The 25371-nt window shown below is 37.8% G+C and overlaps 1 protein-coding gene across 1 annotated transcript; it reads left to right on the forward strand.

The window, feature by feature from the left end:
• The first annotated feature begins 1757 nt into the window (after positions 1–1757).
• LOC124171030 (transmembrane emp24 domain-containing protein 5-like) lies at positions 1758–24981 on the forward strand. Its single transcript, XM_046550171.1, has 5 exons — positions 1758–2081; positions 16224–16327; positions 16680–16866; positions 22951–23118; positions 24783–24981. Exons 1-5 carry the CDS (start codon positions 1899–1901, stop codon positions 24852–24854), a joined length of 714 nt encoding a protein of 237 aa, XP_046406127.1. The 5' UTR covers positions 1758–1898; the 3' UTR covers positions 24855–24981.
• Positions 24982–25371: the final 390 nt, after the last annotated feature.

Consider the following 25371-nt stretch of genomic DNA (forward strand, 5'->3'; position numbering starts at 1 on the left):
CATTGTATAACACATTCAGGTTGTGAAGTAGAGGCGTAGCCAGGGGGGAGGTCCGGATCTCCCGGATCTTTTCAAAAAAATTTCCCCCTTGGTTTTTAACCCCCGCCCCCCCCCCCCCCCTCCCAAACGAAATTCCTGGCTACGCCACTGGTGTGAAGATCAATGTAATTACATTCTCACGTCCGTGGAAAAATCTGGAGTGCACTCCTGTACCCATTTCTCGAGTTGAATCAATGAGTAGCATATCATTCTAAGCGAAAGTCTTTATTGGAAGTAGCATGATTGTGAGTTGCCTTATTTAAACTTGCCTCTGTCTCATTTAAAGTCTAATTTCATTTGTCGTCTGGGAAAACTATATATTGTATAAATGAGGGAGAGAAAATGAAGAAGCCATATCGGCAATGGAAATGGTATTGGAGAATGTGATCAGTTTCTAAATTGCTCACTAGTTAAGCAGAATTATGAACCTAATGAGTTTGATCTGCAAGATTAAGAAATTTAGGGCATTACGTGCATTATTTATCATATGAAGCAAATGTGTCGCTCGCATTTCGGAGGAAGCATACAGCGACCCTGATAAAAATAAACTCCACCATGGTGGGTACAGGAAGGGTAAAGGAAGGGTAGTAGCCTTCATGGTGGGTAGTTACCCTTGCACAACCCACGCCCTACCCACCATTAAGGGTTAGGGAAGGGTAGAAAAATCCTTCGTGTACCCTTCCTTAGAACTCCTTCCCTTACCATCCGTTTACCCTTCCTCTACCCACCATTAAGGGTAAGGGAAGGGTAGAAAAATCCTTCGTGTACCCTTCCTGTTCGAACGTTGTTATATATTTATTATGATTCTTTAGAGAACTTGGCTCCTCCCAGATCGATATTCCTTCGTCATGATTCCAGTAATTATTTTTTTGTTATACTAGCAGTTTTTCTTTAAAATATATCTGGAGGCTTAGGAGCGTTGCCATAGGAGTAGTACATGGTAGCACGTGCTAAATTTATAGCATGTAATCATAATAACTACCATGCAAATTGGCCGATAAAAGAAATAATTAAAGTGCATACGCATTGTATATGCGCATTAATAATGATATTTTTCTCACACGAGCCATAGCGGGAAAAATTCAAATTTTAACATACGCTTCTACAAAAAAAATTATGGAACCATATACTCCGTCAAATCTTCAGAAAATATGCCTATTCTATGTTTGCTTGTATAAATGATAAGACTTTTAACACTCCCAGAGTAGAATTCGCGATGAATAAATCATTGGACTTGTTCAGGATTCGATTCCCTTCATCACACAACACAACATTTCTATGAAAGGCGTCCGGCTACAGTCAAAGCTATTAAATTTATATTTTATTATTCTTGGCTCTTAAAATATTCTTACTATTGTCCGAACCTGAATTAATGCATTTAAAATGTTATTTTTATGTAATTTCTGCTGGTAATGTCGTGTAAACTAAGATGCGTTTAATTTAACCGCGCGATATCCTGGCGGCCAGCAACGGTACCAAACGCAGCCAACCCTCCCTGCGCTCCCTGCCCTCCGGAAAAAAGGATGAAGCGATGATTTGGGATTTGTGAGCATCGGCTCTTGATGTTGGTTCGTGCCGAAAATGATGCACTCAATAAATTTTCTGTGGTTTTACGATAATCAAATTGGAATTTATGAAATCTCAAATAGCCCAAATGAAACGTCCACGCACTCGTCTATTATTATGCAGTGAGATGATTGCAGACGTCGTGATTGGACTTTTGTCGGGGGGTCGTGGTAGTCGCAGCGGCGGCCGTTGATGACAAAAAACTGTGGATAATCCGTCGTGGGAGGCTTATTGAAATGAATAGCTGTTAATGATATACCCTGAAAATATATTGGCTGTGACTAAAGAGTACCATGTTTCATCATAGATATAGGCAAGGGTTTGGTTTCTATACCCTCTTAATCTTTGTGTTCTACAGTTTGATATGCCTCGTTAATAGTATGGAGAGAGAAATGACAGTTAATATTGAGGCCGGGCGGAAGGAATGCTTCTTTCAAAATTTAAAGATTGGACAAGTTTTAGATCTGGAGTATCAGGTACGAGAGGTATCGCATTGTGAGGTCATGATTGTGTGAATGTGCGTTTCGAGTATGGGAATAGTTTTGACTTGTTTCATGTTTTTGAGGGAATATTTTCTCAAATAATTTTTCATGAAAATCTGTTTGTTACCAAAGGCCTAGGTTGAAATATCCCCTGTACTACCTGATTTGTGATCTTTTTAGCTATACTAAACTGGAAAATTTATCATTCTGTGTTAAATTTTTCAATGTTGCATTCATGAAACGTGTTGTATGAACATGTATTTTCTGTCATTTGCTTGGCTAACATTTTTTTATTCTTTTTTTCCAACGTAGAGAGCATCCAGTTGCTCATTTTGTCATTCGTCCGTAGTGGTTTTTCTGCGTTTCTCGAATTTAATGTTTGATGTGAAGTATTTGCATGCCTTGTTTGCAGGGCAGTTTTTTCTGGTAAAAGGTGGTGGAACTTTGTTGCGCCTAAGATTTGAATATCTGCAACAATTATTCAGTAACCGGCTCTCGCTGATTGTAAAATTTTGCTAGGTGCCGGAATACCCTTCCGCCCTGTTGCCCCAGAAAAGAAGCCCTGGTTTTCTGTATCCGTTGTTAAGGTTGCATGGTTAATAAATTCTGCATGCTCATTTTGATACTATTGAGGGGGATGCCCCGGACTTTCAAAGCTATATTTAGAGAAGAAACTTACAGTTTACCTCGATAAACTTACATCTAAAATTCATGTGTTGTTTCAGAGTGAATTATTTAAGACTCGTTGGTGTGACTTCTGACATTTTGTTTCATGCAGTACCTACTGCAAATTCATGTAAATGGCAAAATGAACTTTTTGGCTCGTAGGTGATGACTTTATAAGTCAGCAAGGGAAAACAAGAGTAAAGTGTAGGATTCAATTCTGTTTCATAAAATAAGTTTGTGTTTGTTTCGTTATTAAATGTAATACATGATGTACTATTCATGTATTTATTAGATTTTAAGATCATCACAAGCCTTAGTCATGTGGCTTTTAGATTTATTGCATTCCAGTCCATGATCAGTACTTTTTAACCAGCAAGTAATAAGTTGCTGTTTGTGACTGATAATGAAATTTTCTATAAGATGGGTTAGGTATGTTAATGGATAAGATGTTTATGAAAATTTTGCCTTTAATTATTTTTTTCTGATGTACGTACATGCACATATTAGTAGTACCTTTCCTATTAATTTTTCATTCCTTGTGGTGAATTATCCTAAAATCTCCAATAAAAGGTAAACTACGTTTTTTTAGCTATTATTGAAGATTTATAACATAATTATTTCCAACCTCGCCAGAAAGAAGTAGTTTCACAGTTGATGGCAATCAGTTTAAATGTTTATTTTAGCATTCAGGCATAAGGATGAGACTTATGAAGCCATGCACAATTTGGTGTTTACACCTAGTTATGTGTGGTCAGCCTCCTGTTTCTGAATTTTTTCTTGGCTCAGTTTAACAGTATTTCGTGGAAGAATCTGCAAGTAAACCAATGGCTTCATGAATTTTCCTTTTTTAATGGTGTATATCATAGTATTGTTTTTAGGTATTTGTATTTTCCTTGTTGTGTGGTAAATGACTTGCAGGTGGAAGTTCTGCTCACTTAAGTGTCATCTGTTTTAGCGATAGGATTGCCACTAATCTTGGTTCAAATGGTTTGCCTTCATAATTATTCGTATTCCGCTATTGATAATCTCATAGCATAATTCAGATTCATATTCAAGGAACTAATGGTGGACTAGCCTGCAGTATATGTTATGGAGTCACCCACAAGTGCTCACAGTTTTCTGTGTTTCCACTGAGGAATTTTAGGACCTCCAGTAGTCATAAAAGGTGTATGTTTTTCTAGCCCCGTCCACTTAAATTAGGGACACCTTCAACCTAGAGATTAAATGTCATTGTTATATACTAATCAGTGGCGAATCCAGGATAAGGACAAGTTAGGGCTTGGTGGAGGCCCTGGGAGATAATCTCCCAGGAGTAGTGGGTTCCAAATAAAATTACCATTCTATCTAGTGTAAATCGGATACTCAAGGTGGGGGCTTTAGCCCCTCGTAACATCTCTCTGGATCCACCACTGATACTAATTAAGTGACAGTATATGAAGCAATTTGAAGTAAAAGTAAATTTTAAGACTGGTATCAGCCAGTGGCGGTTTGCCCATAAGGACTCTCGGACGCCGCCCCTCCCAAATATTTGAAAAAGTAAAAAAAATAAATATCCATTAATTTATAATTATACATCTGATTAATCAAAGCGTTTTTTCAGTCCCATACATCGAAAGTGTTGGAAAAACACGAAAAGAAATAGCGCGAGAAGTTCGTATTTGTAGCCGTGGGGCGCTGGCCAGAACGTCCCAATCCATCCCCATGCAGTTATATGGAGAGTGGTAGTGGTGGGGGCCGCTGGTGCTATGACGCGTCTAACGTTGTGTCTTATGGAAGTCTTGGGACGTCGTCCGAAAATGCGCAGAGCGACGAGTGAGTTGACATCGCTGCGCAGGCCGGCGGGCGTATAATCTGGCGTCTACTTGGTGCTGCCACAGAAAAGGGACGTACGGAATCAGAATGGTCACTGTACTGGGTGTAGTTATACGATTTTAATTTTTAATTACTGGTAGGTATTGCTACAGTAAATAAATTATCCCATTATGCTTGCGTTTTTTGGTGTTTGAATTCCGGAACACATAAAATCCAACCAGTTAAAGGCTGTATTGACGAAGGAAAACTATTCTCGAGTATTTGACACAGTTCTGTTATGATTACCTAAGAATTTCAAGAACCTTGGGGAAACTAATATTATAATATTTAGGCCTTAACAATGTATTCATACCTTCCCGATGATTAGAAATGCGGTACCTATTTTTCAGATAAATTTATCAAAAGACCTGCAGTATTAGGAAAAATCAGTTAACATTCCCCACTGATATAATTTAAGAAATAGTTGCGTGCGTGATAGGGTGAAGGATTAAGTATGATTTAAATCGTCAAGCGTGACTTTAAATAGAGTCATTCAATTAATGTCATGAAGTTCCGCGTACAATGCACCTTTTGTGTGTAGGTTCATCATTTTTCTAGCCGTCCTTGTTGTATTAGTTCATGTTCACCTAATTCCTCAGCGGCAGAGCGGTAGCTGTCTGACGGAAAATACCCGCTTGGGTCTGATTTAAGTGGCCTCGAAGAGTTCATATCAGTGCGGAAATCCTTACAGCTCCAATCTGTGGCTCAGTCGAGTCGTCTTCTTTTACGATCTAGAATTTATTTTCTATTATATCATGGCAATGATTTCGAAGACACGGTTATTCCAAATGCGACCCGTTGGCGTCTCGTGTGTTTACCACATATGAATCTTAGACTCAAGGAGATGGTCCGTGACGTCCTTTGTTTGCTTGAATGGCTTTGCTGACCTTAAATTCGTCCCTCAGCTGAATCAGCATTAGTGGACCACGACTTCTATCTCCCTTGAGTCGTCCTTATAGTAACGGCAAGACTCTCGGAAAGAACGGAGTGAAATGAGTTCAGACATCATTTTCGAGGAGTTAATTGTGCGTAATTGCCGATTAAGAAGTTTCATAGTGCTGTGTGTACATTCAAGAAGACAATTTTGAATTAATCAACAGTGCTCGTTTTTTTTTAAGGGAAATATAGGGAAAAATTTTCCCAATTCTGTGTCCAGGCACCTTGTTCTTTTTGGTCGTATTTTTCGTCGGCCTATTTTGTGTCGTCCCTTGTTTATTTATAGACTAGTGCCCTTGCCATGTGTTCAATCAGAAATAAATTGTTGTCCAGCGCTGATTTCAACGAACGTGTAATTGATCACCTTGCTGGACAAAATGAAAAAGGATGGACTTTTGCAATATAACTAAAGGCCTGTGAGTATTTCATATTTTGTTAAAAATTTGTGAGAAATGTTTAATTGTTGATTTTAAATCATACTGTGTTCAAGAAGCAACGCGAACACCGCCATCAAAGTTTACATCTGCAATAGCAAAGCGCGCGCATTCTAGTAGTGTTTGTTGCCGAGTGGAAGTCAGTGACACTCTCCTCCCTCCTCAGGTGTTAAAAGTGTCATTGCTACCTAAATCATTGCAAATGTTGTATAGATTTGACAAATAACGCATTATGATTGCAAAACGAACAACAGAAGTGTATTTCGGGCATATCCGCACGAAGAATGTAGACGCTAAAACCTAAAGTTACGTATTTTCGTTTGTATTTGCAAAATATCGCAGCAAATATCTTTTTATTCTTCAACATCATTGATCAGTATCATCGAGAGTCCGGACTAAGCCGATCCGTATGACCGAGAGTCTACTGCATTTAGTATTTATTAATCAAGCTTTATTAGGAAAACTAGGTATTTTTGTAGAAAAAAAACGGAACGTATGGCATCACAGAATTTAATTCCTATATTGCCGTAAAAACTTAATAAAATACACGAAATATTAAAAAATTATGACCCCCCGGTGGAGTGCGCCCCCCCTAGCATTTGACTCACGAGCCGCCACTGGTATCAGCATCAGCTGAGAGCTATGTCAACCATATGTTCCCTCATACTTCTCTTCTTTATCATTATGATAATATACTTCAGTGCTCAGAATGAGAGTATATTAATATACATCCTTAAATAGTAATGCAGTAAAGCCTTCATTATTTGTAGCTCTATTGCTGTGGATTATCTGCCTCTCACTTCCCTTGCCAGTTCCCCTAAGGGGGCATCCATTAATTATGAGAGGTGATTTTGGCAATTCCTGTACCCCCCTTCCCCCTTAGTGAGATTTCGCTCGACCCCCTCCCTCTAATCTCACCTGAGATTGTTCAAAATGCGTATGTACAGTATAAATATGGTAATCTATGCTTTATTACATTGGATTATAATAAAAACACAATTTTTGTAATATTTTTTCTTTAAGATTAGTTTTGACTGGTATTTAAGATTACTAAGATTGCAATTTCCCCCCTGTCTCCCAAGTGAGATTGGTGAGAATCAGCTTGACTGCCCCACCCTCCTCCTAGACGTCTCATATAATTAATGGATACCCCCTAACACTCTCACTATCTTCAATTAAATATGAACTAGGTCATTGCAAAAAAATGAAAATATGTGATTATCGTTATACCACATGAACGAGCCATGACCAGGGATGCCTGCTGTGAGGTATAAAGTGGTCATAGAAAACTCATTGGGGCCATTTATGTGAGAGCGTGAGAGCAGGAAGACCCCTAAACCGGCAAAACCCGCTTTGCAGACCCTTATACCTACTGCTGCCGCCACATTTCTCTCTGAAGGGGTTGTTTGAGGCAGTTTATGCAGAAAGCCAAACACTGGCCAAAAATGCACACACTGGGTGAATGGCCATGGTCGGCCACGTCCCCATCTGATTGCCTCCGAACACCAACTCAGACAACCAAGGGGCCTGAATGGAGAGAGTTAGGGTTTTGCGTTGACTTGCTGGCCTCTACTGTGAATGGGGCTGGCACTGCAAGAAAGGGTAGAGATTGCCTTCTCCCACGCACTGAGAAAGAGTTTGGCCTCCTGTGAAGAAGCTTTTTATAACAAACAAAACCTTCTGGGTTTGCTTAAGGCTACCTCAGTGGCGCAGCGAGGGGGGGGTTTTGGGGGATAAACCCCCCCCCCCAGAGCTCAGATAAGTTTTTAAGTTTAATCCATTATATTTAATTGGATTGATATTGCTAATAGAATAGTGTAAGGATTAATAATATATCCTTCAGAAAGCCGTAAAAATCACCGTTTTGAACCATCTATCTTAAAATTCCGCAATTTATAAATCTCGCACCTGACGCATATCCTGGTGGGTATTCCATACCCCACACACTCTGGTATTAGTTGCACCTAAACCCCCCCAAGCCTTAATTCCTGGCTGCGCCCCTGGGCTACCTTAGTGGCAGCTATATGGTTACATATAGTTCATGTGCTTGTATAAAAAATTTGCACTGTGTAATCATTTGTCATTAACACCGTTTCAATTGTAGAAAAAAGGATTGAGATTGAAATTATCACCCTACTCTTTTAAATGTCCAGTATTTAAATAAAATTGTGTCAAAATTTGAAATGAAATGGTGCCTATTCTCTTTAAGCTTCAATGAATCAAGAGTTTGGAGTGTGTATACGTAGTTGAATTTTTATCTCTTAACTTGACCATGGAGCATGGTCAGTGAAAATAATTCAAATACAGAATAGTAATGACAACCTGACAATGAATTAACGGACTATTAGACTATCAACAATTGGTCGCTTAACCAATAGCCATTTCCCCACCCTGCTTTGCCTCCTCCATCATGCTATCACTATTGCTAACGGCAACCACACACTACTGCAGATTTGCTTAATTTTATGAACTCCATCAGTGGTGCCGACTCCTGAGGGGGCCCAAGCCCCCTCAAAAATTCGTTGTGGGTGTGAGGAAAAATATGTCAGGCTTGTGGATTTTCCCCGGAGTGTCCAGATATCGAGATTCGAGTTATCAGGGTTCTAGTGTTGATCCTAGTCTAGTGTGACTCCTCTAAAATGCTTAAAAAACTTCAAACTCGCTACTTATAAAAAATCTCCTGAGGCAAGATCCCCAATACTTTTTGTAAGTCGGCATCCCTGAACTCCATGGTTCTAATGCAGCCAATATTAGGTAATTTTTGTGCTTGAAGCTGTAGCATTGTTGGAGCCTCCTGCCTTGCCTACTAAACCCAGAAAAGTGACATCATGCTCAATGCTACAGTGAGCAGGATATTAAAACCCCAATGAAATGTTTTTGAGATACTTTCTTAAGTGTATAGTCTCCCAATGAACCTGAATTAGGATGTTACGTTTAAAACCACTGTATTGATGCACTTGACTCTTAATGATTACTGTAAAATAATTGCTATGGTATAATTTGTAAATACTTAAAGTAATTTAAAATAATTTTCCATCTGCTAAATTTTGAAAAGCAAAAAAGAAATCAACAAAGTTGAATAGAAAATAAATTAGTCAACAGAAACTATTCATGTAACTTCCATTTATACCAAAATTAAATTAAATAATTGAGATTCCTGCCTTAGAATGACATAGATCATCGTCTTGGAGAAGAAAAAACTTAATTGTATCCAGTAAATTATCTAAATAATGTATAATTTGATATAGGGGTTCATTGTTTCACTGTTGAACTACTTATGAAATGCTAGATTTGATTCACTATGGAATCAGCGTTGCAAATATTAGTGTCACACTCATTCACCATTGCTGTCCATGATATTGGGACCTTCACTTTCATCACTCGTAGCTGAAGAAGTGCTGATGCCATGGGCTGAGGTATCCAGTTCATTCTCACCATCAGAACGATCTTCCTCTTGTTCTTGCGAGGTTACAAGTACCTTTTCTGGTGAACAAAATTGCCTAAATTCCATCAACAAGAAATGCTTGGGACTTGACATTCGGGGGACAGCAGAAGATGTGTGATCTGCAATTCCACATAAGTAAAGGCCAAAGAAGCCCTTGTTTTCTAGAACGATAAGCACTGATTGTTTATTTTTTGCTCCTCCTACGAAATTCTAATGCCAGGATGCAGGGAGCCACTAACCCCTCCCTTATTCTGTAGTTTGCGAAAAACCCTACGAGGGTTGCAGGGTAGTATGGCGTACATAGCTTTGCAGCCAACCACTGTGGTAGGGATCTAGTAAAAGGAGAAGTGTGACAAAAGTAGCCACCTTATAAATGGGGCATGTGAAAATTTGGCGTGCTTAATGGTTTAGGGTCTCGGTAAAGGGTGCCAAGGCTTATTGCACAAGTACTCCTCTAACTCACGAATAGGATGCATTCCAAAAATTTAGTTGTAGGTCGTATTGGTCGGAAGTTACTCACACAAGATTAAATCATATACAAGTCAAAATCGAGCCTGAAATTTTGCCTTTCCGACTAACATAGTTTTGCTCTTTGAACCTACTTTACTTGTGATCCGTTTATGTAATTATTACAAGAGGATTATTACAAAAAAATTCAAAAGCACTGATGCTGGTAGTAAAATCATGATAGGAACACATTATTACATCATGCATGTTATTGTTTTGATATTTTCATGAAACAAAATAAGGAATATTGAAAACGTATTTTTCAATAAAATTGTGGACATCAGTAGAGGAGTACATGTACATTCTACGCAATTAGGCAAGGAAAATGTGGCATTTGGTGAAGGAACAATATACTATAGGGGAGTATGATGTTTACTTCCACTCTGATATATTATAGAGGAGTATACTATAGGGGAAAAAGTATCCCAACAAAATTCGTGCCGCCAATATTACTCAGTGGAAAAATGGGTTTCCTTTGCAGGAGTGTTATTCTTCCGTTGAAGGAAGAAATTCAAGCACAGCTAACAATCTCCTTTTTTTATCATCTAAATACATGACAGATTAGCAAGTGTCCCTCAACCTTAGCCTGTCTCGTGATGGCCCAAACTGTGTAATGGATAGAGCATTCCATGGCATTATGTGTTAAATGTTCCCTTGAATTCTGCTTCGCATTTCTAAGCGAAACAACAACACTTAATAGATTCACTTCTTAAAGTTCCCTATTATTTACTGAAGTAAGCTTTTTTCTGAGAGAAAAAGACTCGACGAGCAGATTCTATGGGTTTTGCATTTGAATTTAACAGCAGCTGAAATATCTTGGAAAATTACCTTGAAAAGAAGTACCATGTAGTAGTGTTAGATAATTGGAGAATAGGAGACTAGTATTGGAAGAGAAATTATGTGACCTCGAGTTCTTATACAAATAACTACATAGCATAAAGGGACACATAAAAAGTGATTCCATCAACCAAATTTTCCTGTACAATTATGCATTGTTTTCAACTTATTTTTTACTTTATACTTGTATTCAAAGAGTACACATCATGTTTATAACAAAAAAAAGCACTTATTCATTTACCTGTTTTAAGGAGTTCAAGTGAAGCACCTACTTTGGTAACCCATAACTCTAAAGAAAGTCATTGTAGATGAACTTCAGTAATAGCAAAATGCAAAATTTTGGTACAAATAATTTAAGCCTCAATCACTTGTCTGATACAAACAAAGCACTATCATCAGTTTGTATAATGGAGCTGAGAAGTGGTAGAGTTTACCTTGGTGTCTTTGAAATGCATGTGTCACAACATTACTGATTTGTAATTTGTAATTAAGTCAGCCATTGCTTGTACTTTGTATCGATTGACATTTGTATGGATGAAAGTAAGTGTTAATGTAAGTGAATAGCCAAGCTGTGGTATACGGATTGCAACGATTCCAAGAATGATAAAATTGCAACCTTGACTCTTAAGCTAGAGGATTTTAGCTGCGAAATCTTAACTGAAAGACAGTTCATAATTAATACATTTGCTACTTGTAATGTTCTGGTGATGTTGATAAAAATACATCCAAAATCTAATTAAGGGATAATATGTTTTTTTAAAGAATGTTATGCTTTAATTTAGAAAAACATATAGTGTTTTTTGTTGTAATTATTTGCTTGAGTATTGAGTAGATATTTCCATATGTGATTTACAAAATGACTGATTATGATGCTATTTGAGGTTTTCAGAATTATTTTTCATCCTTTCTAATGCTCAAGGTAACTTATCACTATTGTTGCTTTCCATCTGTAGATTAGTGTCCTCAAATTTTCTAAGATGAGGAAGTGAAGCAGTGGGGATAAGCTTGGTGTGCATTTGTATAAGTGGAAGATTAAGTGCAAAGCTTCAAAGTATAGGAGAGGGAGATTCTGGAGAAAGGAATGTGGGATAAGGCAACGGAGTTGAATAGAATGTACATTTTTAAGGATATTTAATTTATCACCACCATTTTAGAGATCATCACCAATTACACTTGGGACAGGTGGGCAGGCGATAATCTTTCACAACCTTGGTTGCTGAAAAAGATCGTATTTGAATTTCTCATGCCTCATCCCTAAGAGTTGCCATCACAAATGCCATTATATCATCAATTTTTTTGCAGTGATATTGGTAGCACAAGTTTTGTTTGGGTACTTTATTCCTCCTTGGTACATGGACTGTGGAATCTCTTGGTATTTTGAGTGTCATAGAGAGAAATTAATCCATGGGTTCTCTCAAGAACTGAATAAATCTCTAGTTATACTCTACGCTTTTTGTTACCAACGATGATTAGGGTAGACCGGGGCAATTCCGACACCTTAAGACATTTTTATCTTTATGTTTTTTACTAATTTAGTTAGATTGTTCATTGAACTACTTGCAAATTAGTTTGAATTTTCTACATCCGTATGATATGTTATGTTAACAAACTAATGTCATTTATGAAGTAAAAAAAGTTTTTTCTGTGACTGTTACCAGATGTCGGTATTTCCCCGGTCACTGGGGTAAATTCGGAAGGCCCTTAGGGTAATCCCGACAGTGGTAAAAAATAAGAAAAGAATTAGGTTGCTGATTGTTTATTTGTGAAAATGCTATTTACGTAATTATTAGGCGTATTGAAGAGCATGGATAAACAAATGAATATTAGAAGGTAAGAAGTACCTACTCTTTCAGAAGGAAAAAATTCACGTGATATTTCGGCGATAGCTTCTTTTATTTCATAGTAATAAAATACTTGCCTGATCTTTAAAAACAACCACCAGGACTTGAAAACCCACTAGCCCAGTCTTCTCCAGCCATTTTGGTCTCTCTATTGAAATTATGCTTAACATTTAGCTTTTCAGGAAGATCATACGCTAATCGCCTTAAATCAGTCAAAGTTATGCCATAGAACTGGTTTGATAACTGTTTAATATAATTAGATAATATGGTTTCCTGGTCGGGTGTGAAGTAAGATTTTCTCCCAAGGCTGGTTTGGCCGTAGAGTTGGATTTCAGACGGTCATGAAGGGTGATTCTGGGAATATCTAATTCAGCCGCCACCCTTTTAACACATCTTCCACTTGGAACCAACTCAAATGCCTTTTTGAGGGTCACCTCATTCCATTTCCCCCTCTCTGTAGTCCGTTTCCTCGATCTCACCATCTGGAGGTCATTTAAAATAAACAATAAGGCCCCAACAGTCTCATGCAAAATTATAGAATAAATGGGGAAATACCGACACCCTGTCGATATTTCCCCCTCATAGGATGCCGGCATTACCCTGAAAGAATAACATGGTGGTTACTGAACCCTGCAGACTACTCTGTACGTTGAAATTTAACAAGAGATGTACCAAAACGTTAGTTATAATACGTACTTTATATTAATCTAAGAGCTATAACAATGACACATTTTGTTAAAGTGCTACCTTGATTTGTATGGGAGTCAATTGTTAGATGAAAAACTATGAAAATGAATTATGCTTCACCATTAAACAACTTGTTTGCTTAGACGACAGGAGCGTACCAAGCACTAATTCTGGCGTCCCCCGCAAAGCAGCGGCACTAAAAAGTAGTACCTGGCCCTCTAAATATGACCGTAAAGTAGTGTGTCGGTATTGCTCCAGGTGTCGGGATTGCCCCGGTCTACCCTATATAATCTGTCTTCATCCATATCTATAGACATTTATTTTGATAGCAGAAAATATCATGTTGAGGTGGCACTTAAAAATCATAAAGCTGAACATTTCATTTTAGACCTAAATAATTGTGACATCAAATTTAATTGTGTGTGTGATCTGCTGTAATATAAAGAGAAGAATATTCTGTTATAGCTTTTATCTAAGAATCAGAGATGTAATAGATGAATATGTAAATAGATATTCCTGGCTGTGCCCCTGCTGTCTCTCATTAAATGACTTAATATCTTATATGCCTTACCTCTAATTTACTTGCTATGCTATTAACTTGTTACGTTGCTATAATTTGTTTCAATCATGGTTATGCCTCTTTTATCTCTATTCTGGCTGTCTCATTTATGTTGAGGTCAGGACATGAGGTTATCTTCCTCCTCTCATTGATTTTCAAAGTTGATGAATTTTTATTAGTTTGGGTCCTTCCAAAGATTACCATATTTTCACTGTGTGAGATGGCCACGGGTAAGGAAATGCTCCTCTTTCCCTGAATGTGTGCATTTACATGTGTGCGGTATGGTGTGAGGTGGGCTCTACCATCACCTATCCAAACCAATGTTTAGGTTGCAGCATGGAGTGTGTATTGGAATTTAGCTAATTTATTGGAATCTTAACTTTTCTTTTGGCACTAACTGTGCACATTGTTTTCATTAATATTTTGGAGTGAGCATAGCAATTGGATTTTAGTCAAATGAGAATTCCTGCTTTGCAGAAAATTGTTAGTCCATAAATGCTGTGAGTAATGCTGGTATTCAGGGTGAATTTGTGTGTGTGTATTTTGTCTTTTCTTCTCAAGCTACTCATTTGAATTATTGTTCTTGTGGTCTTACATTTTTACATGTGACAGGGATATGATACAATACGGAATCTGATTTTTAATCCCTGGTCCGAGACAGTACGAAATTATTCGTTTCATTTGGATCATATGGGTAACATACTCTTTGATGTAGGAGTTATGAACCAGCTTACACTTTTCCACTTCATGAAATTTTCAACTATGAGGTACAAAATTATCTGTTTCACTAAAGTGGTAGGCCTTCAAAGCATAAGTGTATAAAAAATGTAAAAAGTTAGCCGAGATGCATGGTTTAGACCTCAAGAGGCTCTCAGCATGGAGTGTAGTAATTACATAAATGTTGGTACTTTATTCATCATTGTCACATTTATGCATGGAAGATGTTGTCAAGACTCACTAAATAATAAAACATGTAGTCAAAATGTGCTTAAAAAAGAACTCATTGAAACTTTGAAATTTGACACTTTGAACTTAAAATGAAAATATGTATTAGTCAACAGAGTGTAATTGTCGATCATCCAATTTTTGGTAGCTCTGAACAGGCATCATTCTACTCATCATTTTTTAATAAAATGTATTGGTTTGACCATACTGTCAAAAATTACAACAAATCATATTGTTTACTTACATAATTAGATATGCATTTCACCTTAGAATTTTAGGCTAATATAATGTTGCTCATAACATCACTCACTCCTGGTAGTTCATGGGATCGGAGGTCAGCCAATCCCAGAGAGCTGTGCAGGGCACCTTGTTGCAAGCTCACTTTATAGAAAATTGGCAGCACGTTAAAAAGTGTTGTGGATAAACTCTTGACTTTGTTTCTTCTTTCAAGCCTACAAAGTGGTAAATCCAATGACTTTTTGACTCTGGATCGTGACTGTGAAAATGAAATGTGGAATAATGGAGGACAAGTTCACTTTATTTAGGTGAACTTTTCTATTAAAAAAATATTTTGTCAACTTTCATGATTTTCGAAATTTAAAAATTAGACTTGCTATTGAACAATAGATGTGGGCATGTATTCGATGAGATGTGGAAAGTCTTTTTTTTGCATTACTAGTAATTATTTAGTCTCCCAGGTGATCCCCTGAGATAAGATTTCTCATAACCTTGGGTGGTGCCAGTATATCCTACTTACGGCATGGCATGCAATTCAAAATGGCACTCCCTGCATTTACAGTGCCAGGGATGGATCTACCTACACCAATGGCTCATGGGATATAAAAGACAGAAGTATTTGCTGTAACTGTTATTTTTTGTGAGGAATTCGTATGGTGGCCGTTCTCAGTATGGTATCTGACAGTTTTTGGAAATTGCAAAGTAGTCAAACAGCCACATCTTGCACCCAAACCCTTTGCATGTGAGTTCAAATCAGCCACCTTTATTGGATGTTAAGTCAATCAAAAACTCATTTTCCTCATCCGCCTACCCTTCCATCACCCACATGGGTTCCACATCCATTCCGTACATCCCACTAATACTGCCTCACTGTCATTATTCACCTGTGTTCCAACCCGGAGATCCCCTCACCCAAACTGCTCCCACACCTTTTCATCACATAAGATTACTTTTTCAGTCCAGAATGGTATTTGCGTTATTGGTCCAAAAGAATCATTCATTTTTGGTTTGGTAGTTTTTTCATGAAATATCTTTTAGATCAGATATAGTTTTGTGCCTTTTTATTCCTAAATCTAAGGGTGAATTTGGTCTAAAACTTGGAGATTTCATCATTTTTACTGCAGCGAGTACATATTTTACGCCGGATCAAATCCCCGTTTTTGAGTGATTGCAGATTGGTTTATCTTTCAGGTAATTGATGGTGGACAAGGTGAGATAGATATCAGCTTCCAGCTTTATAGCCCCAATGATAGAAATATCATAACAGAATACAAGAAGCCTGAAAGCTCTCATCGGTGAGTAAATTTTGGAAAATTATATCTATGGTGTTCTGTATTTATGTTGGATAGAAATTCAGGATATTATTTATTTTCAGTAGTGTTTGTGTGGATGAATAAGTTTTTTGTATCATTTTTTACATTATTTTTTCATTATGTATTTGTACTTTGAGTGTAAGTCAATCAATTTTATTACTTGACAACATATGGACCATGAAAATTTTAACAACTCCTTTGAAATGCAAGATTTATTGGTCTTTATCAATAGTTTTCGTATAATATTAGCTTCCAATTTCTTTATTGGCTAATGTTTGTGGTGTAAACATTGATCTGCCAGAAGTGTTTTCTAATATCATTGTTATTGTTTCAGCTACACTGTGGAAGAAGATGGAGACCATCAGCTATGTTTTGACAACACAATCAGCAGATTCAACAGCAAAACAGTGTTTTTTGAACTCATAATAGATAGTGATGCTGATGCATGGGATTTTGACTTTAATAGTGATAATCTTCCTAGTCCAGAAGACGTCTATGAAACTCAGATTTTAGCACTACAGGTATGTACATAGGGAATTGGGTCTCGATCACACTCACGTTAAAATTTAAGTATTTTGTCATGTTCCTTGATTCTATTTTATATTTTCTCTGGAGGGCAAGTCTGTAACTCTGTTCTCTCCCGAAAATGGGAGAAAGGAGGTTCGTGAAGCGCCTGCGCGAGAGTTGTCGCCCGCCCCAAGTCTCTATCGCATCCCGCCGGAGAAAGGAGACTATTTGTCGCCTGGGAGAGTAGTAGTCTCCCGACCCAAGTCTGTAATCCCCCTCATGCGCCTTCCGATGCCCCAGACGGGCGCTCCAGCTACGTCCCCCTCAAGAGCCCGAAGTATCTCTTTCTCCCATGGAGAAAGTGCGTATCTCGACAGTGTTTTGTTGTATTTTCTCTATATGGCGCGTTTTCTTTCAAACCATATAATATTATTGCTCGTATATGAGGTGCATTTAAGAGAAGTGGGGCAATTAACACTAGTGAGAAATTGTTGCGGGATATTAATAAACGGTTTAAGGCGAGGGAGGAAGATTTCCGGCCGCATTCGCGGAGAAGGTCGTCCTATCCGTCCTTCGATGGTCCGATTCTCTTCCTGCTGAAAATCCATCGCCAATACTTAGCTGGAAAGCCTCAATAACAGACAAAAACACCGCAATCCTATGAAATAACAATAATCTGTTGCTCTGCATTCTTTTCGTGTAAGTAGCGGGATTTAGAAAGCTAATGCTAATTCAGAGAGCGCAAGAAAAGCACTTTTTTAAATAATGGAAAATAACTTCTAAGCAGTTACCTATGAAAAGCAATAGATAGTTAATGAAACACAAGACATGCCCTTATTGTTAAAAGAAACTCATTCCATGACAATGTAACAGAGTTTCACCATTTCATTGGTTCACGAATACGACTGCTCAGCAAAACCGTCTGCACACAACATGTGAGATCGCGAATCGGTTCCGCTGTCAACACATACACAAGCTCTACTGTACTTCAATAATAAATGAATATCCACAAACTAAATACTAGCACACACCGTAAATATAAAGTGAGACATAGACAATTAAAGTAATAAAAAACTGGAAATCATTTCCACTCTTTTATTCATCACGAACAACTTACAATCACTGAGCTCGTTATGATGAAAACAACTATTTATTCACCGATTTAAAGCCAGAAATTAGCCCACGAAAGTGGCACAGGTGACTTTTCTCACTATTATTCGTTATATACAAGAAAAAGAAACTTCACACACAGCTTTGATCTTGATAGCTTGATCGTGAAATGTCAATGTACCTACGAAGAACAACGGAGGTGAACACGCCACTGACAATGTTTACATTGCTGTCAGACATTAATCGATATGATAAGAGCACTGTTTACAATTCAATCACGATGGAGCACTGATAATTACAACTCTTAGCCGATATTTTTCAACCTTTCCAAACTTTGTACATTGCAACCACTGGCACTGTGATTATCAGCAGAAGATTAACGGTAGTTGTCACGTTGACATTAACACAATTTTGGCTCAAAAGATGTTTGCAGAAATTTCCAAGCAGCGAGCCAAACCTGTGTTCACATTTGAAATATACTCTAAATTTTCAACTTTGGTGAGGTTGTAATTGATACAAAATGAAGAATTTACCATGGTGACAAGCATAATTTAATTTACTTGAATTTAGCCTTGCAAGCGAGGAATCACTGCGCGTGGTCAAAAAAGTAGTCCTGACTTTAGTAAGTCATAATGAGGTTATTATGCATTCAATTTAGAAAATACATATTTGCATCCCTGAGTTTGGCATAAAATTAAAAACATTTTAAAATTGCACACGATTAATTTTTCTATAAATCAAGCTCCAATATCAGATTCGCCTTAGAAATTTTTCATACTACTCATCGGAGCGAGTTGTCTCCCTTCCGGTCGGGAGAGACAGTTCTCTCTATCGAGTTACAGACTTGGGTCGGGAGACAATTTTGGGCGAGAACTCTTTCTCCCAAACGAGGCACCCCAAGTTACAGACTTGCTCTCCTGGTATTTGTGAGCCAAGTATGCACAGTCTGTCGCATTAAATAAACAGCACCCACAAACAAGTTTCAAACTACATATTTCTGCTTGAAAATTTGAAAACTCATGGCAATATGACTACCCCTAACTGAGGAAAAAGGATAACTGGAATGGGAGGAGTTATGATGTATTTATGATCAAAATAAGAATGTTGGATATTTACATCTAAACTCTCGAGTTTTTAAGTAATGGGTTTGTGATTCTAGATTGAATGGCAATGCTTTTGTGTTTCACTTACAAGCTTCAATCACATTGGGGCAATATATTGTGCTTTCAAACTTAGTAGTGACATTAGACGATGACTCCATGTTTCTGGGCTTCACCGCGTGGATTTTTCTTTATGACGACAGTTTCTCCGGTATTCCAACCGGCGTCTTCAGGTCGATGTCACAGCGATGTCAAAGCTCATTTTTTTGCAACATTGATGGATTGACTTACATACAAACTATTTTGATGTTTATAAGAATTCTATTGTGCACTCATAAAATGGAACTTCAGCATGCTTTTCTGGTTGTGGGAAAAAATAATTTATGTTATCACAATTTCCTGTATATATGAATTAGCTTTAGGCTACAAGGGTAAGTTCCCACCAAGTGAGTTAATCATTAGTAATGAAAATTTCTAACTTTTGGTCTATTGAATTTTTGTGATCACAATACATGAACTTAACCAAAAATGCACCGATAGAAGATATTTCAAGAATATACATATGGCTGAGGACGATACTCTTCTCTATTATTACATAGCTCATAAAGATATGAGGCCATGCACCACTTTCATTGAGCTGTGGGTTTGATGAAGATTTGCTTTTGTATCATGGAGGTTGATATTGTGGTTTAATTAATTCATATTTCCTCTCCCAACCCACCTCTCTCTGTTGCTCTTAGGTAGGTTGGTACAGTGGCGCAGCGAGGGGGGGGTTTTGGGGGATAAAAGCCCCCTCAAGAGCCCAAAATTTTTTTTTAAGTTTAATACATTTTACTTAATGGATTAGTATTTCTTATAGAATAGTGTTAGGAATACTGTAGGCTGCATTTTCCGGGTTTCACCGCGTCGTGGTTGCGTTGGTGACAACAGTTTCTCCTGCATTCCAGCAGGCGTCTTCAGGTCGAAGTGATTATGCCGTGTTTTGGCCGCCGTTATATAGGCAGCCCAGTGGTGTAGGTTCGCCCTGATTGGTCGCCTTGCGGCCAATAGCGTGGGGGTATGGGGCGAAGAGTCTCTTCCATGTGCTGTGGAGTGCGTAGCTAGTAGTGTTAGGAATAATCAAATATCTCTCATGTAGTGGTAAAACTCGCCATTTTGAACCGTTAATCTTAAAATTTTCTGGGGCCCCCGCAACTCTTGCTTACCCTGGTGGGTATGCAATACCCTGCACCCCAAAGTGTTAGTTGCGCCTAAAACCCCCCTAGCCTTAATTCTTGGCTGCACCCCTGGATTGGTGGGTGGGACAATTGGACAATTACTTCTACAATGGTAGTCATTAGCACCATATTTGTTTGAATTGCATTGAATCTGGTTGAAAGAAATTTAAATTTTCTCCTGCAGTTCCTCACCATTTTTTTAAATTTTCTTTGGTGATATCTGAATGGTGGGAAGCCTACACAGTCAGTTGCCTGTCAAATGCAGATTTGGCTTATGGTGTTTAAAAATAAATTTTGCTCAAAAATACTAATACAGCATACTCCCGATTATCCGGCTAATGATGGGGAGAGGCGGCACGAATAATCAGAAAACGCAGCAAATCCAAAATTTCACTTTAATTCCATGTATTTTTCATAATTCATGTAAATCAAGCAATTTATTATTATTTATGCTCAGAGTCTGTTATTTGAGGTTGCGTTCCAGAACCATCCACGGCTATCTTCTCCCGACCGTGATCTTTTTAGCGGTGAAAACGTGAATGCACTCGTATTCCTTCCGCTCCATGTAATACCTGGTTTCCGAAAACCTTGCACCCGCACCTATGAGATCACGGATTCAGGAAATTGGTTTGCAGGAATGCTTCAAAACCTCTGCACAATGTCGGAAACTACACTGTGAGGCACCACGCTGCGTACTCGCGTCTCGCACAAGTTGCCCGGTGTACAGTTGATGTGGGACACAGTTCCGCAACCACTGAACGTGATCACGTACCGCAATGTTTAGATAACATGAACAAGGACCTTCCGTGAAGGTAATGGCCACGCCATCACCCCATTGCAGAGCAGCAGTTATACCAGGACTTTTGGTAATTTTTCTACGCAGGCGAGTGCCTGGCTGTGACTTCTCTCTACTCTACTCTCTCATGCTTTCTCTACTTCCACTTCCCCCGCTGCCTTCACTTCTTCTATTCCCTTCCTCTCCAGTTTGACCTTGAATGGTCTTGGAGTAAATGTTTGAGTGCGACGAAATCTCTGGTTCCTTTGGGCCATATTCAACTGAATGAGAGGCCACGGTAATAATTGCGTATTTGCGATATGAAATATGCATTTATAGATCGTAGACAACATTTCCCTTCATTTGCGATTGGTAAAAACCATTGAAGAATCTTTTAAAATTTTAATCAAAAGTTTTTTCCTCGCCGCTGATCGTTGTCTGCATGCTAGAGCAGACGTCCAAGTAAACTTGAAACATTCCTTGCCAAAAAGTAAATAAAATAATTCCCGTTAACGAAGAGGATTCTAAAGGAAATAATAAGCCGGGTGAAGCCTTGCATTGCAATGCAAATATCCTGGTGCTTTTGCGTCCGATTAATTTTTTTATAAAGATTGCGGAAAACATAGAAGAAGTGTAAAACTCATGCACGGATAAGCCCCAACATGGATAAACCGCAGCCGGATAATTGGGAGACTGCTGTATTTATTTCATTTGTCTTTACTCAAATTTTCACAATTGGTAAAGGAGAAGAGAGTGGAAAATGATTGGACAAGGAGTCTGACACCCTCACACCATAAGTCTTGTTTTGTATGCAACCATATTGTAGCTGCTGTGGAAAACCTTGGGTAGTCACTTACAAATGCACAAGAAGTTCTGGAGATTCTTTTATTTTATTTTTTTATTCTTATTTTTATTTTATTCTCAAACCACCGGATACAGCTCTTATTGGCCATTTTACACCGGGGTGTTCAACAAATGTAACAAGTAAACGTACACAAACGACCATGCCCTGGAATGGGGAAACCTACCCAGGCGGGACTCGAACCCGCGACCTCTTGTTTGGCAGGCGAGAACGTTACCCCGCCGCCACCGAGGCCGGCAAAATCATTGGCTTGGATCTGAATTGGAACCATAATCACCGAAATTTGTGCTGAATGAATACATAACTAGCCAGTGGAGACTCAATGAACAATGAAGGGAATTTTTCAGTTTGAGTGCAGATGAGTTTTTGTATCTGGAAATTTTGCACCTTTATCTTCAAGTTGCACAATGGGCAATTTTTTTGCAGATTATGCAAAATATTGGGAAAATAATGATTAGCTAGAACAATTATGTACATGGATAAGTTATTCCATATGTTTTCATATCTCAAAATTTAGCATTATATTGGGCCAGTTATATGATATGAAAACTAGAAAGCAATTATGACATAATGTTATGTGCTAATGAACCCCCTTTTGAATATTGAATGTACAATCAGGTGAATCTAAACTATTAGAAGTGAACACATAACTAAGCTTTTCAGTGAGGTAGACAGATAGGTTTGGCTGTGGTTTTAAAAGCAAAAAGATGTATGTATATAAGTTCTTTCTAGTCGAAAACACTCTCTATGTCAGGGAACCTCCAATCCATAGCATCCCGAAGCATTGACTTTACCTCCTCATTTTTTCTTCTAAAACTTTGGCTTTGATGAATACCAATGCATTGCAATAGACTCGATCCTTGGGGTGCAAGTGAAATTACTTGGATCTGTCTTGAAATTGTAACTTCAGCTGCCTGGTGGGGGAGTTGCAATGAATTCTGGCATGATTTTATTCTAGCGTGATGATATTAATAGAAAAAGGTGTATATTATGTTGCTCGATCATTAAAAAATATTTTAATATGTGCTTTCCAGGAGACTATGCAACGAGTGAGAGCCCATTTAACAAAAATACGGCATCTGCAAGACCAACAAAGAGCATTTGAAGCTAGAGATAGAAATATTGCAGAAAGCAACTTTACAAGAGTCAACCTATGGTCTTTTGCTCAAATATTAGTGATGATTTTTGTTGGAATAATGCAGGTGAGAAATTAAAGAACCTTGGTTTTGATGTACAACTCCATCATCAGGTACTTCTAATTCCAAGTTATGTCTGAAAAATGTTTATGTCTATGAAGTCATATCAGGGATAGTGTAATTTGTTCTTTACTGTCAGTTTTTACTAATCAAATTTTAAAAGGAGTGGCTTTAAAAGTTTTTTTCCTTAAAATTATTGATTCAAGTTTCAACATATGTATGAATTCTTAATGTAAATAGTTGAGAAGCCTGAAGATGGTTGGCAGATCAGTGTCTAATTGACCACATAAATTTTTTATCATACATTTTTTAGTGTCTTGGTGTAATATCCAGCAGTAGTCATCCTCATTTGCATTTCCATTGACTTCTACCATAAGCCTGATAGACTGGCTCATCCAGCGCCTGGGGTGTACAAGATTTCACTCACTACTTAATCAAGTAGATTTAAATAATCAGGAAAAAATTGCAAAAATCTAGTGTGTGACAAGTGGAACTCATTAAAAAATCGACCACTTTAAACATGTGGATATTGATGAAGATGTGCTAAAGTCGACCCTAATAAAAAAACTGGGCATCCAAAACCCCCTTCCCATTTCCTAACCGGCTTCATGTAGCTTTTCCCAAAATCCAAGGTGGTGTTGACTTTTTCATTCAGCCCACTTACCTCTAACCCCTTCATGTTAACATATGTATGAATTCTTAATGTAAATAGTTGAGAAGCCTGAAGATGGTTGGCAGATCAGTGTCTCATTGACCACATAAATTTTTTATCATACATTTTTTAGTGTCTTGGTGTAATATCCAGCAGTAGTCATCCTCATTTGCATTTCCATTGACTTCTACCATAAGCCTGATAGACTGGCTCATCCAGCGCCTGGGGTGTACAAGATTTCACTCACTACTTAATCAAGTAGATTTAAATAATCAGGAAAAAATTGCAAAAATCTAGTGTGTGACAAGTGGAACTCATTAAAAAATCGACCACTTTAAACATGTGGATATTGATGAAGATGTGCTAAAGTCGACCCTAATAAAAAAACTGGGCATCCAAAACCCCCTTCCCATTTCCTAACCGGCTTCATGTAGCTTTTCCCAAAATCCAAGGTGGTGTTGACTTTTTCATTCAGCCCACTTACCTCTAACCCCTTCATGTTAAAGCCAAAGCACCCCCTCAACCCCTCTGTTTCGTGTATTACTCCCATCCTGTTCCATATTTTTCACTCTTCTCCAGTCGAGCCTTGTGCCTTCATCTCCTCCTTCACTTCTCGACAGTGCTTAAATAAAGATTTCTGACGTGGCTTATTGGTGGCTACTTTGGTTAATTATGATTAAATTGCAATGAGTGGTTTGTATAATTGTTGCATATGACTTCTTTAGCAGAAACCCCTACACCTGAATTCCACTTCTTGTACTTTTAAGAGCACACAAGCTCCCTTCCTGGTCATACACTAAGCAAAACTCTCTCTCTCAAAGCAAAACTCAAATTCACTCTCGAAGAAATGTTACTTTAGTATGGCTGCCATTTTTGCCAAAGAACAAGTGTTGACTTATTCAATTTCTATCATATCTATCACATGAAGTGAAGGTGGTGCAAGATGCATTTATTATATTGACATGCATTGCTATAAGTGTTACCAGGTAGTAATACTATTTTCTTTCTTATTCTGCAGGTGGTCATGCTGAAAAGTCTATTTGACAATACATCACATGTTCATAAATTATTCAGAAAGAACATATCTTAAATGTTTCCTCAAGCCATAGCATATCATATATTTTTCTACATTGTTGGAGGACAATGTTTTATGCCAAAGAAGGATAGTTTTTTTGAGATGAAAATGTTTTCAGTGTTCCATTTGATACTGTTAGAAGCACGTGCCAAAAAAAAACTCGTAATTGCGTATTCATAGCAATAAAGTGGCTAGCTTTCAACCCTTGTAATTTATGCTGCCAAAACCGCGTGAATAACGTTTTTAATTTTTAAGTAACATCCAATGTTAAAATTTACCCATTATGAATAAGTACCCCTTGAATTTGTGAATTTCAAAAATAATATTTTCCAAGATGGCCATAAGAATAGAAAATTCTTTTTGGTGCTGTCTTACGACTGATATGATTTCCCTGTTTTGATTTGTTGAAAGGGTCACTATTGGTGGTAGAATTATGGAGTGAATAGGTAAATAACACTATTATAGTGGACGATTCTACTTATTTAGACCCTGGATCTTATGTTTCAGTGAACTAACAAAATGTTTAATTATT

Source organism: Ischnura elegans, chromosome X (genome assembly GCF_921293095.1).
Source record: "Ischnura elegans chromosome X, ioIscEleg1.1, whole genome shotgun sequence".
NCBI lineage: Eukaryota > Metazoa > Arthropoda > Insecta > Odonata > Coenagrionidae > Ischnura > Ischnura elegans.

What these genes read in the sequence shown, in the direction of transcription:
- LOC124171030 (XM_046550171.1), top strand. Translation starts at nt 1,899, where the DNA reads ATGTTTCATCATAGATATAGGCAAGGGTTTGGTTTCTATACCCTCTTA. An exon ending in AAGCCTGAAAGCTCTCATCG is followed by an intron (nt 16,328 to 16,679) that starts GTGAGTAAATTT and finishes TTATTGTTTCAG; the next exon opens with CTACACTGTGGAAGAAGATG. An exon ending in CTCAGATTTTAGCACTACAG is followed by an intron (nt 16,867 to 22,950) that starts GTATGTACATAG and finishes TGTGCTTTCCAG; the next exon opens with GAGACTATGCAACGAGTGAG.